Raw genomic sequence first — 16,580 nt, 5'->3', positions numbered from 1 at the left:
TTAGTTATCCAGCACTATATCCTTGGTGCAACAACATCAACTATTGCATGGCTGAACACTTAAAAGGTTCTACATGCGAGACCTATTGGCTATGCCAATGCTTGTTATAAGTGATATGGATTTATAACAATATTTTAAAAATATTTGAAACTATATCTAAATTGATGAAACTATATCGAATTATGCAGTTGTACATACTTTGCAATGGCATTAATTAGTCTAGCAAAATAAAATAAACTTGAAACCTGAAACAGTACTAGCCCATTTAAAACACTGGCTCTATCCACCTCTCATTGTTCTCTCTCACTACAATCTTACCATTCACCCTACTCCTATCACCAAATTGTATGTACATTTTTAATCATTTTTCTTGAGATGCCAAAATCCTATCAGATTGTTTCTGCCATATAGAGTGCCACCAATGCCCTTGCTGTTCACGTGCATGATAACTGCCACCAACCCCACTGCCTTCGCACCTATCCCAGACACCACAAACAGGCCAAGCTACTAAGTGAAACAATTCAACTGTAGAACCATTTGACTCATTACCAAAAAGAACGTCTTAATACCACTGGAAGCAAAGTAAATCGGCATCTCCAGCCTCCCATTAGTGGAGGATTAAGCAAATGGTATCTGAGTCATTTCCAAGAACGATTAAGGCAGAATCAGTACACAGAGCTAGGTAGGGGTCGGAGGTCTGAGTCCTTCTACCAGAGTGGGATGGTTAAGAAGAATTAAGAGTTTTGAAGAAATTTGCATGGAATCATAGTAAATGATATGTATGTGCAGAACACATTCAGATTCGGCAAGTGTGTATAGATACAGGGGCGGCTCTAGGCTCAAGGTGGCCCTGGGCAGGGAGCTTAGGTAGGGGGCCCCGGAAGAGAGGGTCTGGGCGGGGCGGAGCGCCGAGGCCAGTGAAGAGGGGGGGGGGGGTCAGGGTGTTTGGAAGTGGAACAGAGCCGGAGGCCACCAAATCGCTGCCAGGGGCCGCCACGCAAATATGTATCCATTCTCAGAGGATTATTATATTAAGGATATATATTGGCGTGGTGGCCCCTGGGGTTTGGTGGCCCTGTGCAGGTGCACAGCTTGCACATGCCTAAGGCCGCCCCTGATAGATAGATGTATTCCCTACTAAAACAAAAGCTGAGAGGGAGACAAGGGATTGACCAACATCTTAACATAACAAGAAGCGCAAGCAAAAATGTGTGGGCGAGGGGCGAGGAGAGAGGCGCGCGCGCACTTGGGATAGCAGTCTGATCATTTTCAAGCACTGCACTCGTGCTTGTGGCGCACCCCGCTGGCTCCCTCAAGGTGGATGCCGCCACAAGCACGAGTGTGTTCTTGAAAATGAAGAGAACGACGGCTAAAGGCCCTCCTATGCAGCGCATGTGCGCTGCGTAGGCGAGACCAAAAAGGCCGTTACCAGCAAAGCTCCCACTTCCGCTTGGAGCTCTTTCAACACCCTATAAAGACAGCTGATTGGTGGAGGCAGGGCATAGCACAAGCATTCTCTATATCTTTTGGTGTTGACGTCATGTGGTTTATGACATTTGAACTGCTCTGAAGGTGACTAAGGATGGCTACCTTTGTCTTGCAGAACCCCAGTTGAAAGGGATCGTCACGCGGTTATTCAGCCAGCAGGGCTACTTCCTGCAGATGCACCCGGACGGGACCATTGATGGGACGAAGGACGAGAACAGCGACTACAGTAAGGACCTTTGTTACCCACTCCCTGTCAGCTTCACGTTTCCTGGGCCTCAGGTGGATCTACTCCTACCCCAGATCATTAAAACTTTGCAATAATTAATCTCTGACATGTACAGCTCTCAAATGTCTTTCAATGATTAGAACATTGATTCAAAATGGGTGCATTGATTGGTATATTTTGGACAACTTTGCCCTGAACATATCAGCTCTATCTGCCACTCCGGGCAAGCTATGAATGCAGAGTTTATCTGAAGTTTTTTATAGATTAGAACTCTATTTCAGGCAGGCATTCAGTAGTCGACAATTGAAGTGGCAGAGGAATAATATTAGATTATGAATATGTCAGACCTATTAACCACAGTAATTGTACATGTGTAGATCCAATCACATATACATGTATTCTTGCTTCTATGTAAAAGTCTACACTTTTTATCTCTTTACCATTTTGAAGTGTCGAATTACAACTAAGTGCACCTATGTCTCTGCGCCTTAAATAATGTGGTGGAGACATCTAAAACAGAATTTATGAATATAAACTTACTACTAGAAATTTTCACATGTGAGTGACTGGGACAGGGATTTCCCTATACGAAAGTACACGGATAAATATTAGTGCTTATTAATTCTTAACAAATATAAAAAATATGTTTGACATGAAATAAACGTGCATAAACATGTATATTCATTGTAAAATAGTACATATTTATTAATAGTTTAATCGTAACAATATATTCATTTAATTGATACATAATATTTTTAATCAAGATTAAAAACCCATGATTACTAGCATTTTAATATTTAATTCATATTTAGCACACGTCATTAAAGTGTATTGTGTGTTTAAAAATTTATTTTTCATTAACAGTTAAACGTATATATTTTTAAATAATTTCCGTGTTCATTTGTACAATTTGAAAAAAAACATGTATCTACATTTAAATCTCTAAAAGGAATGATTTACATATGTAAAATAAAGTTAAAATTATTTAATTAATTTTATATAATTTCCTATTAGGTGTTATATTGGGTCCACGCCTCAGGTGTTTTCTATGGGAGTGAGTTTCAGTACTTAAGAGGGGCCATGTGTGGTGCTAGACTTTCCCCAAGGCTAGGTTGGAGTCAATGTATTACATTTTGTGTCCTTTTGGGCTGTAGTAACAATAAAAGAGCTGTTTGTGAGAAGCAATGGTCGTTCTCTTGCGGGTGGGTGTATTAGCCTGCGCCTCTGTAAGCCCCTCCTCATCCCTTCCAAAACCCTTCCCAATTAGTAGTAAGTATTTCTAATTTTTCGTCCACTCTCCATTGACTCTACCACATTTACTAGAAAAACATATACTTGGTTGCAGAGATTTTTGCTATGTTAACCTAGTTCTCCTTATAGAAAATATAGGTGAGGCGGAGGTCGCCCCACAAAGATTTATGAATAGCATTTTGTAGTATGTGAGAGTATTACTGTAGGGCTACTTTACATACTGCAAAATTCAATTTGTGAATAGGCCCCAGTAATTAATAACTGTACTTTTGAAGTTAACTTACCAGATGACACAGTCCCACAGTAGTAAGGCTGGACCCAAGGTGAAGGAAAAAAAAATCCAGTGTGAAGCAGAGCTCACTCCAGAGAGACACTAGAGCGGAGAGTCCAACTATAGTCGGCTGTGTGTGGAAACACAACACTAGTTCATAGTGGCGCAGCTAAAGACCAAGGTCTGGCAAAAGAGGGACCCTGTTATTAAAAACCTAGAACTGAGATGGTCTTGGAAGATGCCGACTGGGAATTCATAATAAATGCCTAGTGACGTGACCTTAGCAGGGTAAGTCTTAACGTTCACACTCACCAGGGAAAGAGATCTCAGGAATTGGCTCCCAGACAGGAAGTTATCCCAGAATCCTCATATTTGCCATCTTGGAATGGGATAACCTGAAGAAAAAACATAGGACAACTGCCATCATGAGTAGGTCCATCTATAGGACTCTGCATACGTTCCTATAAGGTAAGCTGGAGTAATAAGATGCCATGGATACCAAGGAACTCAGGAGACAAGTAAAGCATCATGCCCTGCAAGATCCAGTCATGCTGATAGGATGTAATTATGCGGGGCCTTTAATACACAGAGAATAGATCCAAGGGAAGGTCTGGTACTGCCGGTAAGTACTGCTGTTAAGAGAATGGGGTAACCCATAAGGTATGGACCTGGGTATGTTGCGATATAAATAGACAATGGTCCTAGACCTATTGATTACATAAGTTGACTCAATCAATTGTTATTTCTGAATTTCTAACAGTACAGAGCACAACAATCCAATCTGCTCTAATTTAATCAATAATCTTGGTACAAGGATAGACATCCACTACGACCAGAGGCAAGAATACAATGCATTTAATTCATTGTTTCATCTTTTCAAATGAATCTTTTATATATAAACAATGTGTTGTTACAAATAGATAAAACAAGCGGTTGCCAATCAGAGCGTACAAGGAAAGGAGTGATTAGAGTGTTGAGTGAATAAGAAGGAGAAAGAATTCACAGTAGTAATCAAGGTAAATTCACATTATTTTCCAAACAATAACGGATATATAATTCTTGCCGTATTGAGTACCTGGCCAAACATAAAATTCATTCTTAACCATTGCAATCAAAGTTATTACACAAGGACATATATGCCCAAAATTTCTGCACTTTATGGGATCAAAAATAGTAATTGGTCCAAGGTAAGAGAGGTAGCTGCGTCCAAAGTGCCCAATGTGTGGTTATTGCTCCAATACTGCCACACCACATTGGCAGTGAAGCGAGACAGACTGTTGTGCTTCCAGTTCACCGGATTCGGTGAGTCAGCCCGAAAAGTCGCTGAATGCTCCACCATTCCAGGTCTACAGAGCATTAAGAAAAGACGAAAAGGTGCGCAGCCAGCAAGAAACATCAGCTCTTGTGACCTGCCTGCTTGTGAAAGTGGTTCATTTGGTACAAACCCAAGGCTCATAGGAGATTGACTAACCTGGAGCAAAGTAAAATACTGGTAGAGCAGAGCATTTGGATTGCTGCTTCGAAGCACTGGTGAGTAGAAACAGCACTCGTGCTCCCCCTTGCCATCATTCAGCCACACCGCAGGCACTGCTACTGAAGGGGAAGCCGTGTGCCATGTGACGGCACGATCGAAAATTGAATCAATGAGAGTTAGAATAATAGAGAAGTGCAGAAAGACATGAGTACTGAACCCTGACTAAAAGCAATTCGGAAAAAATAAAGCAAGGCATAGACGGCCCTGACAGACACAGCCAACAAGCATCTCAGACATTTTTTTCCTGCTAAACTATCAGAACCCGACAAAAGGAGCCAAGGAAGGCAGTGCCCATGCCCTCATGAGATTCTCTGCAGCAGTACCCCAACAAGCAGTTGTAACACAAGCCATCCCACAGCCATTCGGGGAGTGGTAACCCTGGCAATACATGGGGACAACATCATCAGAGGTATATCCCCTTTTTGTGAGCTCTCCGCCCCAATCTGCACGGGCAGGCTCAATAGTCACTTTTTGGCTACCAGAAAGACAGAACTGAGGGTAAAGAGATTGCTCCAGTTACACTATGCGGGGAAGACATTTATGAACTTTTTCTAAACCTGCCAAACACCGACAATGAGTACGATGCAGCGGTCATCACAGTCGAAGCACATTTGAAGCCACAACTTCATCCTGGTTATGAATGATTTGTGTTAAGACAAGCCAAACAGAAGGATGTTGATTGGTTATTTCTATGCCCTCCTCAGGAAATTACCTGCTACCAACACTGAAGCTAATATGAACAAAGAAGTAAGGGCACCACTTATTCAGTGACAGCAATGCCTGTTGTAAGGATTTAGATCCTCAGAAAGTCAAGAGCATCATACTCACGCTGGGCTGGTCACACAAGTAAGCCAAACCTGTACAACCATGATGGAAACAACACTGTCAAAAATGGAGGCAAAAGAGTGGGGCGAGTTACCATGGCCAATCAAGACTGAAATAGTGGACGACGTCTGAGCCAAAGTGACCACCTGATTAAATACTTTTCAGAGAAAAAAAAGAAAAGAGCAAACCAAAGTGAACAAACTGTGTATGTGTATTGTGGTTTGGATCACAAATAGCAACAACAGTCATGCTCAAGGGAAAACAACATTCTGGGCATGAGGAAGACTGAATCACTTTTACAGAGTGTGTAGAGGGGACTAGAGAACTCGCCCAGGAGATGAGGAAGAGTGGCAGCCGGGGTACAGGCCATGCACTCCTCATCGGAAGACATGCAGTACTGCACACCACTGGCAGGAGAATAAATGCATCCCCAAGAATTCACCACAGGGAGTAAAGGTGTTTATAGTATCTGCCATAGACCAAGAGAATGCTGGGAGCAAGACCATGCCTCAATATGAAGTCAAAACATATGAACTAATGACCATTGTTCCCATTTATTCTGGAAATCCCATACCTGTTATGGACAGGAAATATTTTGAGAAGATCAAACCCAAACCATTGTTGAAGTCAACCGAGACATGCAACTATGTGTACAGAAGCCACACATCACAATTTACAGCAGGGGTTTTTACAACATTAATTCAGTACCACAGCTAAGCTAGTGCTCCAGACAATCTTCTTCATCTCGGAAAGGGACATAGGAACCCTCTTCAGTTGTCTAGAGCAGAAAATCATAGACTCAATTCCTGTGCTCTTAGTATAAACACCAGAGAAATAGACAATATCCTAAACAAGTTTAAAAAAAAACTGTTCACGGGTTTAGGATCTCGCAATCAAAATCAGTGAAACTGCACAGCGATGAATCCATAAAACTGATGCTTTCAGACTCAGAATACATTTTCACTCACATCAATAAATACTGGCAGAACTTGTTAGATCAGATCAAATGGGGGGGGGGGGGGGGGGTAAAAAAGTCAATGGGCCAGCACTATGGGTCTCACCCATGATGGCAGCGACCGCACCCAATCAGCCCGAAACCATGTGAATATGTATAGACACGAAAATGCAGACCGTAACCACCCAAAGGGCGAGTCGCATTACCCTCACAAAAGGCAATATTTCTGCTGATTTAAATAGAGCCAGAAGGTATTCCAAATAAAATGTGTGTACCAGATACCATCAGCTACTGCTGTATGATGTCAGTAGATACCACATCATGTTTTTTATGCCTGTGGGGCTCAGAGGATTTGTGAGACAGAGTTCTTGGTGTCCTCTGCGGTGTTCCAAAATACATAAATGGCGACACTAACTGGCCTTTTTGGCTTCATCAATTGGACCACTGACATACATAGCTATGCACTTTGACCCTCATTTCATCTGGGCTGGATTTACTATTTGTTAATTCCTCCCAGTACAAAGTCCACTACAGCAGTTTATATGTTTTACAGGGTAAAATTACCAAATAATTCCAAGTTTTCTGTTTCATAATATTGCATCACTCATGAAGGATAAACACGGTTTGTCAAAGCCGCGTAAGGAGTCTTGTGCCTTCACTTTGCACCCACTTTCAACAACAGACCCAAGATTTATGGTTCACAAAACATCACTTGAGGAGGTGAGTGATGACACCGATTTACTCTCATTATCTGGGAGATATGCTTCATTTTTCAAGTAAATGTTTAAATTATCTCTCATAATTGACTTGCTAATTAAAGATACAAATGGGGCTGATGTAGTGCAGCATTGACAATGCAATTGATTACCTGCAGTTCCAGAGCCTGCGAGGAGAGGGTTGAGAGGCAGAGATAACGCTCAGTTTCTTACCCACCGCTGGTCACCTCCAGCGAGCTCCTCCGCGTGGTACCCGAGGAATACTCGGCTCTTCAAGATGTGACACCGCAGGGGGCACCACCCAGGCTGCTTTTAATGATGAAAGTTATTCAAAGGAAACTTTTACATCTGTCTGGAAGCAAGAAGATGAATCAAAACTTAGGCAATCGTAAATCAATGCTCTCGTACCAGGACCATTCCATGTTCTCAGTCCCCAAAAGAACAGCAACTCAGGCGTTGATATGATTATGAGCAAAGAATAATCAGTTCAAGGATTTGGGCACTCCCTGTAAATTGATTTTTAGCAACATAAAAAAATAATATCTACAGAAAAGAAGCCATTTTGCAAATCGTGTGCGTCTACTCAGCTCCAACCCTAAGCAACACCCTTCGATTGCTTCTAAAGAACCTCACCTTGCGTAAGAGAGGACCAGGCAGGAGTGAAGAAGTGAGGTCTCTCTGCATTTTCCGTGTGATGCTGCTGACATCATAGAAACTGTTCTATTGTCGGGACTGTATTTACAATCTGTATTATAAAATATGTATTAGTCACTTCAGTGTGTCTGAGCATCATGTGATCTTGAGGCTAGAAGAAGGACTTTTACTGTACAGAGCCATCCCTACAAACTAGTGAATACACTGTTGACATCTTTGAAGAATGTGTGACTACAAGACGCCACCACCCGCATGAACCGCTTGACCTGTGGCCTAACAAACTAGAGGAAAATCCTATGGAAAAAGAGCAAGACAGGTGAAAGCGTTAGGCCTCACAAGTGTGCGTGCACGAGAGAGCGCAGGGATACACAAAACGTAGACCCAATCGGGCTCCTGGAAGGCCCCAGACCCGATTGGTCTCCTGGAGTGGGTGGAAACATGTTGGCAAGAAAGGTATAATTGAACAATTATATTCAATAGAACCCAAAGAATTCATGATTTTATTTATAGCCTAGGTACCTTCAAAATAAAGAAGCATCTTTGGGTATACCTAGAGGTATTTTTCACTAATCACTCTTCTGGATCCCTGCATGTCCAACTTGACTTTATCTAAGAACTCCCATTCCATTTATAGTTGAGCCTGCCCTGGCGGGACCATCTTACCAGGGTGTGGATAGACTCCGATGATGAAGCATGTCAAGATAAGTGTGTGAGGCGTCTACTCTAATACCTTTGGATATTCTAATACCTTTGGATACAGCAGATGCAAATACCAACTTCCTGATAAAGAGGGAATCTCTTTTATCTCTTTTCTTCCCCAGTTAGAATTCTTGATCAATCAGTTGCTCGTGTGTGAGTGCATCGGCAGCGGGATAGTGCAACTGGTTCAATTGTCTCTCTTTCTCCATTGTGATAACAAATGATCCATGATTATCCTAGAAAATTTAATGAACACAGCACTGTGTTTGAATATTAACACATTTCTGCAAGGAAACAAGAATGTCTTTGTTGTCAGACTTTTCTTTGGCACATTTAAGAGTTGGGCAGATCCTGTGAAAAAAACACCTGTGTCCTTCCTAAGCTGCTGTTTCTGAATACCTCTATCCTGCCTGGAAACTGACCAGAGAGACTGACATTTTGTGGACAACAAGGAAAGCTGGAAGTGTGATCTTACTGTAATCTTGTGTTACACCTTACTTGGTGATGCTGCCATGTCACTTCAGGATACTCACTGCCTCTTCTGACCCATGCGTTCCTTGTGCACCTCAACCATGGTTAGTTGAATCAAGTCCACAGGGACACACACCTAGAACTGTGTAGTAATGGACTCCTGACAGGTTGAGGTAATTCATGAAGATTTACTGTAAGTTGTTAAGTAGCCTTGAATAAGCCCCACCTGGAGCTGCCAGCAGGCAGCTCAGCCCCATCATAACTGTGGCTTATCTTCAACCAGCACCCAACATTCCATAGTGCATTACAGTGCAGAGGCGTTCCACTAGAAGGCATGACGTGGGTAAAGGCATACCTAGGAATATGCAATAAGTAGAATACAACAAACTGCTGGTGTATGTCAGAAACCTAAAACTAAGGTTCCAGGCCTCCTGACCACACAGAGCACCCCAGTCCATATTCAGATAACTCTCTTAAGGCTCTAGTGATTCTACCCACACAGTACACCTCATGAATATAAGGAAACTCTCTAAGGCTCTAGTCTTCCTGCCCAAGCAGACCATCTCATGAATATTCAGAAGACACTTGAGTCTTCCTCCCTAGTATTGGCAAAAAAGACCACCGCATGAATATTCAGAAGCATCTCTAAGACTCTAGTATCGCCAAAAAGAACACCTCATTGATATCCAAGAGACTTCCTAAGGTTCTAGTCCTGCTGCTCATGCAAAGCGCAGCATGAACATTCAGATGACTCTCTAGTACTTCTTCCTAGTATTGAACAAAAAGACCACCGCATGAATAGTTAGAAGCATCACTAAGACTCTAGTCCACCTGCCCAAGCAGACAATCCTATGAATAATCAGAAGCCTCCCAGGGCCAGATGTAGGTGGCCATTTACCGACCGGTAAATGGTCATTTGTGATGTAGGGGCCCTATTTTACCGATTCAGCACATTTACCGAATTGGTAAAATAACAAATCGGTATTTTTACCGATTCGGTAACTTGCAGATGTAGGTGGGACTCTTCTGAGTCCCACAGGCCTTACAGAATCGGTATTTTACCACCCAATCCAATTGGGTGGTAAAATACCGAATACAGGTGTGCATGCACATGTGTGCATGCGCACCTGTGCCATGTGACCGACAGACATGCCCTTAGGGCATGTCTGTGTGCCACATGTCCCACGTGCCTGAATTCGGGGTGCTAGAGGGTGTCAAAGTGACACCCCCTGCACCCTTGCAACATTCGGTATTTACCGAATCGGTAAATACCGATTCGGTAATGCCCATTGATTCTTATGGGCTTCAATGCCCATAGGAATCAATGGGCATTACCAAATCGGTATTTACCGATTCAGTAAATACCGATCGTTAAAGAATCGGTAATTCAATTACCGATTTCACCTACATCTCCCCCCTTCTATTTTACCGATTCATAAATACCGAATCAGTAAAATTCGGTATTTATGAATTGGTAAAATATACTTACCTACATCTGGCCCCTAGACTCTAGTCCTTCCCACTCAGACCATCTTATGGATATTCAGGAGCCCGGCGGCAGCTCTGTAATGTAGACAGTCCCATCTGACGGTAGCCAACAGATGGCAGAAAATATTTATAGAAATGGAAACATAGTATATCATGACCCAGCTTGTGATGGGTCTCCTTAAAGAGACAGAATCCTGCTAAGGTAGTGGGAATGGCTCTCACTAGTTAGGACAGGGCATTGAGACAAGGCAAGAAGTGCATGAAAAAGACACGCTTTGATTGGCAAGGGTGGTATGGTGGCTTTGAGGCTAATTAAATAGCATTGGATAGAAATGACATCATTTATGTTTTTGCCAGCTTCGTCAACAATAAACCACACCAGCAGTGAAATCAAACATGCATTTTTTAAGTTAATAGTTACTAAAACCTAAATGTTGGTTGGTGAGATTAGATGGGATAGCACAAAACATTCTAGTCGTTACGATGACCCAATCTGCCCATGTGTTATAGTCCACAGGAGGTGAAGGGCACAGGGTGGTTTTAAATGCCAACTTCAACATTTTGTGAGGGTGGGCAGATTCCAAGTCACCAAGGGGGCACGGATTTCCTTCTAAAATATCAAAGGTGGGAGGAGAATGCCTGAATGTTGAGGAAGTCCAGAGGGCTTTGAATGTGGTGAGATAATGTTGTGGTAACAAGAGGAAGTGATCAGCTGGGGAACAAAGGGAAATGGTCAGTGGGAAGTGGAGGTGGCCTGTGGCCATGAACACATTTGAGCTGCTTCCTTTTGAGGGTTACAGGATATCTTGGAGGGGACGCGGCAGTGAATCAAGGACCCGCTGACTACATTGAGTCCTTTTACGTGGTGGTGGGGAACTGTGAAAGTGATCCAGAAGGACATTGATGGAGCAGCAAAGAGCATGATGATTGAGGATGAGAAATGTACAATGTATACTAGGACGAGTCATTTGACAAACATAACATGTGTATTTGTAAAGCGCACTTATCCCGTGTGGGTCTCAAGGCGCTGAATAACAGGGGCCAGATGTAGATGAGGGACATTTACCGATTCTAAAATACCGAATTTTACCAATTCAGTGTTTTAGAATCAGTAAATGCTATGTAGGGAAAAATTCGGTAAGTATTACCGAATCGTTAAGATTCGGTATTTACCAAATCGTTATTTATCGATTCGGTATTCCCCATTCATTCCTATGGGCCTCGAGGCTCATAGGAATGAATGGGAATTACTGAATCGGTAAATACGGATTCGGTAAAAGGGGGAAAACATTGAAGGGTGGCAGGGTGTCACTTTGTCCCCCTGTTGCACCCCTTAATTGTATGTCTGCCACATGGCACTGAAATAATATGCATGAAATTTCTTTTTGGGGGGTTTTCGTTATTTACCACCAACTTGTAGTTGGCGGTAAATAACGAATCCTAACATGGGAAAAGCACTCATTTAAGTGCTCCCTACATTAGGAATTCGGTAATTTACCGAATCGGTATTTAAGAATTCGGTAATTTACCGATTCCTTAAATTACCGAATCCTTAGATTAGGCTCCTACATCAGAAAAGCCTAATACCTGTCGGTAACGGCCGAAATTCAGTAATTTCGTCCGTAACCGACCGGTATTAGGCTTCCTACATCTGGCCCCAGATGTTTATTGTTACCCAACTCAATGGTACTCATTTTATTGACCCCAGATGGATGAAAGGCTGAGTGGGCCTGCCAGGATTTGAACCTGTGACCATGAGGTAGAACACAGGCTCTTGAAGTGCATGCATTAGTCCACTAAGCCACCAGACCCAACAAGAATGTTCATGATTACAAGTGCGAAACATATCGGTCCTTAGTCGAAAACACCAACAAAAAAGAACTTTGTCTTGTGTTGAACTTCCTGTGAGATTTAGGCACACTTCTTCCGGAGGTGGTCAAGAAAATTTCAGGAGGAAATAGTCTCAGATTTAAAAGGCAGGGATGGCTTTCACCTGAGGGCGGGGCTTCATCTAAATGTTCTCTTTCCTCTTCCTCTTCAGCCCTCTTCAATCTGATCCCTGTGGGCCTCCGCGTGGTTGCCATTCAGGGGGTGAAGGCCGGTCTCTACGCCTCCATGAATGGCGAAGGTTACCTCTACAGCTCGGTGAGTGTGGCCACCATCCTGGACGCAGTTTGTATGAAAGAGCAAAGCGTGCTGTATGGTTACTGTGCAATGTTGTACTGTCACAAACGTCAATATGTTTCACTGAGCTAGAATGCACAGTGCAAACTATTCCTTTAATGAATACAAGTAAATCAGAAAGCATCCTTGGGCAGTGACCTTCTGTGTAAAGCATATTTGTCTGTGTCAGATGGATCTGAGTCTGCACTATCCTTGCTCAAGAAGATGTCACACTGATTGAGAAAGACTGTCTGTGGCAATTGAGAGGTTGTGGCAGAAAATGTTGTTACACAATGCCTTAAAAGAAATTCAGTTTTTGGTTCCGTTTGATAGAAAATGTCAATACGTTTGACCAAGATCTTGCATCAACACATGTTTACACATGCCCACATGACTCTGTCTGTCCAAAAGTATTGATTATTTGTAAGAGACTATTTTTTGAAGTGGGGTAATCATTACAGCTAGTTGTACATTGTACATCCTGTTGAGCAAATTCCATAGAAGCATTGACCTCCATTGTAAAGGTAACGGGGTCTGACGTGATTCGTTTGCGCGCTTCACACCTAGCGACACTCCCTTCTAAGATCATGAAAATTGTAGCAGGCGATCTTGACTGCCAACTTAAGCCTTCAGATGTTCATTTTAGATCCCACTCTCATGAGGAAGATCAAGGCTGGTCCACTCCATACCCATCTGTCAATTACTCCAACAGTTAGATTGTCTCCCTTGGCAGTTCTGCTAAATGCTTTTACCCTAAATCAGGCCTTTAGAGCTTTAGTGGCAGATCCCCCTAAGACATGGAAGGAAGTCACACATTTAAACAACCACAGGGGTCGAGACTTCTGTATTACTTCTTATTTAATGTCATCCTTGCCCTCTCATTCGAGAACTACGCGAAAAAAGTGGCGGGGACCTGCTTCGGCCTCTTACGTGGCCGGAAACCACTGCTGGGATTCTTTGATGCATCTATCTGCCAAACGATTGTCCAATCAGTTGTGTTGTCTCATCTGGACTATTGTAATGGGCTCTTACTTGGAGTTTATAAAGCTGTCATCAAAAGACTCCAATGGACATAGAATGCGGCAGCACGTACCCTTTTTGCCCTACGGAAGCACTGTCATGCTTCCAATCTCCTTCGCCGTCTCCATTGGATGCCGATTCAACAGAGAGTCCAGTTCAAGACTCTCTGCACCACACATAAGATCTTACATGGCCAAGCCCCTCAAATCCTGCAAGGGCTCTGCTCTTAATACGCTCCGATGCGGGCTCTGCGCTCTGCCAATCTGCACCTGGCCGGTACTCCAAGAGTACGCAGGCGGAGAGCCGGTGGACGCTCCTTTAAGGCATTGATCCCCACCCTATGGAAGGCCGTCCCTCTTGCTGTACGGAGCACACAAGATCATTGGGCATTTAGGAAACTGATTAAAACATGGCTTTTCTCTTTCACTTAGCTCTTCTGCTCTGACCCCCCTTGTCTCTTAGCGCTGGGATGCCCCGATGTCGGGGCAGCCGTGCGCTTTATAAATGCACCTAACATAACATGTCATAACAGACTTAGGTCTACCCTAATAGACGTGAAGGTGATCCCTCACATCAATAGCGATCAAAATCCCTTAGAATTTGAATTGGAGGATAACGCCAATAGTACGTGCTAACCCCGATAAACCTTTTGATGTAAGGTTGGTCTTGCCTACCAGTAGACGTAAGGTGCGATGAAGCGAACAAAAGAGGTCATTGGCAATATCTATAGGTGTGTTGCTGGGGGAATTGACAATCTTTTGTCACTAATAGAGCAGATATACAACTGCAACTCTTTTACAAATTACTAGATTTCTTCTGTATAGAATCACAATTCCTGAGCAAGAGACCTAAAGCTCCCACCTGGTACAATCAGCAGTGTGAAGGAGCAAGAGTGGGGCTTTCATCCACCATTAGGCAGCAAGATCCTCTTAAGATACAGGAGGCGAGGAGGATTTATAAAGGTCGCATCCGGGAGGCAAAGAGAGAGTGCGAAACCATGAAGAGGGAACACCTGCTGGTTGCGGTAAAAACAAGGGACTCTCGCTCCTTTTGGAATATAATGTCTTCTGGCGCTATGGAGAGTAGTCTTCCGATTGAAAACATGTTCCAATGGCAACTTCGGTTGAGCACTTTTCTAACTTTTATTCATTCCAAGACTCTAGTTTACCTCTTACTGATCAACCCTTCGCACTCTGCAGCAATGCTGTTTTAGAGAATAATCTTCTCGCTTTTTATTTATGACCTAGCAACTTTTCTGTACTGTGGTGGTTCTGATGCTCCGCCCCTCGCAAACACCAGGATACCCGCCCTGTAGTTTGCGGACGACACGCTGCTTATTTCGAAATCCCCCATGGGTCTCCAAAATATTCTGGATAGATTTGATTCCTTTTGTGGTCTTAGAGGCTTAGACATAAATGTCACCAAAACAAAGTTGATGGTGCTTAACCCCTGCAGCACCACACGCCCTGATCCTGTCCTTAGAGGGCCCTACTTGGAACGCGTGCTCATGTTCGAGTACTTAGGAGTAACACTCACTGAGCATTTTAATTGGCAACCTGATATAGTTAGGAGCAAACTAAGGCTGGAGCAGATTTTGGGGGATATAGTAAAACTACAAAAGGGCTCTCCTTTTGCCCTATTACCCCCGCACTGCAAATCAACAACTTGCAAGCACTTGGTGCAGCTCTCTATGGAGAATATCTGTGGGGGCAAAGGATGTGTCCACCCTAGGACTTGCTGAAAACCGTTTCCTGCAAGAGTTGACGGGTCTCCCATTAGTACCCCATCGCTTCCTTCAAGGCTAGACACGGGACAATAAATTTAACAGATGTGGTCGGCTTGAGGCCTAAATACTCTATTGGAAGATATTTTGGTCCACCCTGGAGCAGACTCCATACCAGGCCGGGTTGCAGGAGATACTCTGCAGCGCGGGAGCAATTGATATCCCGTGGCTCAAGTATATTAGGGAAACCTTTCAAACATTGGCCCTAGTTGCCTTTATAAATGCCGCTTATGAGTGCGGTGTAACATCTAAGGCCTAAATCAAAGGTGCTTATTGGCAATCCAAGCTAAATTTGATGCACGCCCAAGGACAAGGAACCTTGACTGTGGTTTTTCTCCAATATAAAGATAACTCTGATTTGGAGAACTTTGTGGATGATATTCAGCTGGCAACTGCAAGGGAGTTCTATATGCAGTTTAGATACGGATCTCTTGCTCTACTTTCCTCTTCATCTAGGTTGGGGGGTGAACTGAGGCCCTCTCTCCAGCATTGCGCTTCGTGCCCTCAGCGAGTGAATCGCTTGAGCATGTTTGATTCTTTTGTCCGGCGTCGCGAGGCCCCAGGAATTTGTCCATCTGCCCATTGGGCCACAACCAAGGGCTCAGGATGAGCAGGGTGACGCTGAGAATTCTGAAACGTGACACTAGCGGTGTATAGCATTCGCAGTCTGACGGTATTTGTTGGCCGCTTGGAGGATCAGGCATTTTGACATAAGTCAGAACTCCATTGATTGGTACCATTCATGGTGTAAATAATTAGACCTGCAAATTGGGTGTACTAGAAGGCGACCTTTCGACATGACCTAAACCAGTGGGAGAAGTGACCGACACTAAACGTACACTAAGATTGGGCTATGGTAGGTTGGACAAATGTATCAGCACACCATACAGCCAATGAGTCTACAAAGAAGACAATACAAGCAGAAAGCTTATGTCCTGGCCACTCAAAGAGGAAATGTTCAGACACCTAAACCACGGATGCATGGTTCTATAGGATGGGGCTCTTCATACAGGGATGAGAGAGACATTGGTGTAAT

At 43.4% G+C, this 16,580-nt stretch overlaps 1 protein-coding gene across 5 annotated transcripts in view; it reads left to right on the top strand.

Annotated features, from left to right (window-relative positions):
• Positions 1-16,580, top strand: part of FGF12 (fibroblast growth factor 12) — a 740,173-nt gene that overhangs the window by 537,295 nt on the left and 186,298 nt on the right. For all 5 annotated transcript variants that reach the window (XM_086944638.1, XM_086944637.1, XM_086944639.1 and 2 more), the window contains 2 exons: positions 1,604-1,714; positions 12,620-12,723. In XM_086944638.1, coding sequence (XP_086800764.1) covers positions 1,604-1,714; positions 12,620-12,723 — 215 coding nt within the window. The remainder of the gene's footprint in view (positions 1-1,603; positions 1,715-12,619; positions 12,724-16,580) is intronic.

Source organism: Lissotriton vulgaris, chromosome 11 (assembly GCF_964263255.1).
Source record: "Lissotriton vulgaris chromosome 11, aLisVul1.2, whole genome shotgun sequence".
In the NCBI taxonomy this organism is placed as follows: domain Eukaryota; kingdom Metazoa; phylum Chordata; class Amphibia; order Caudata; family Salamandridae; genus Lissotriton; species Lissotriton vulgaris.
This window is presented reverse-complemented; position numbering and strand designations above follow the sequence as displayed.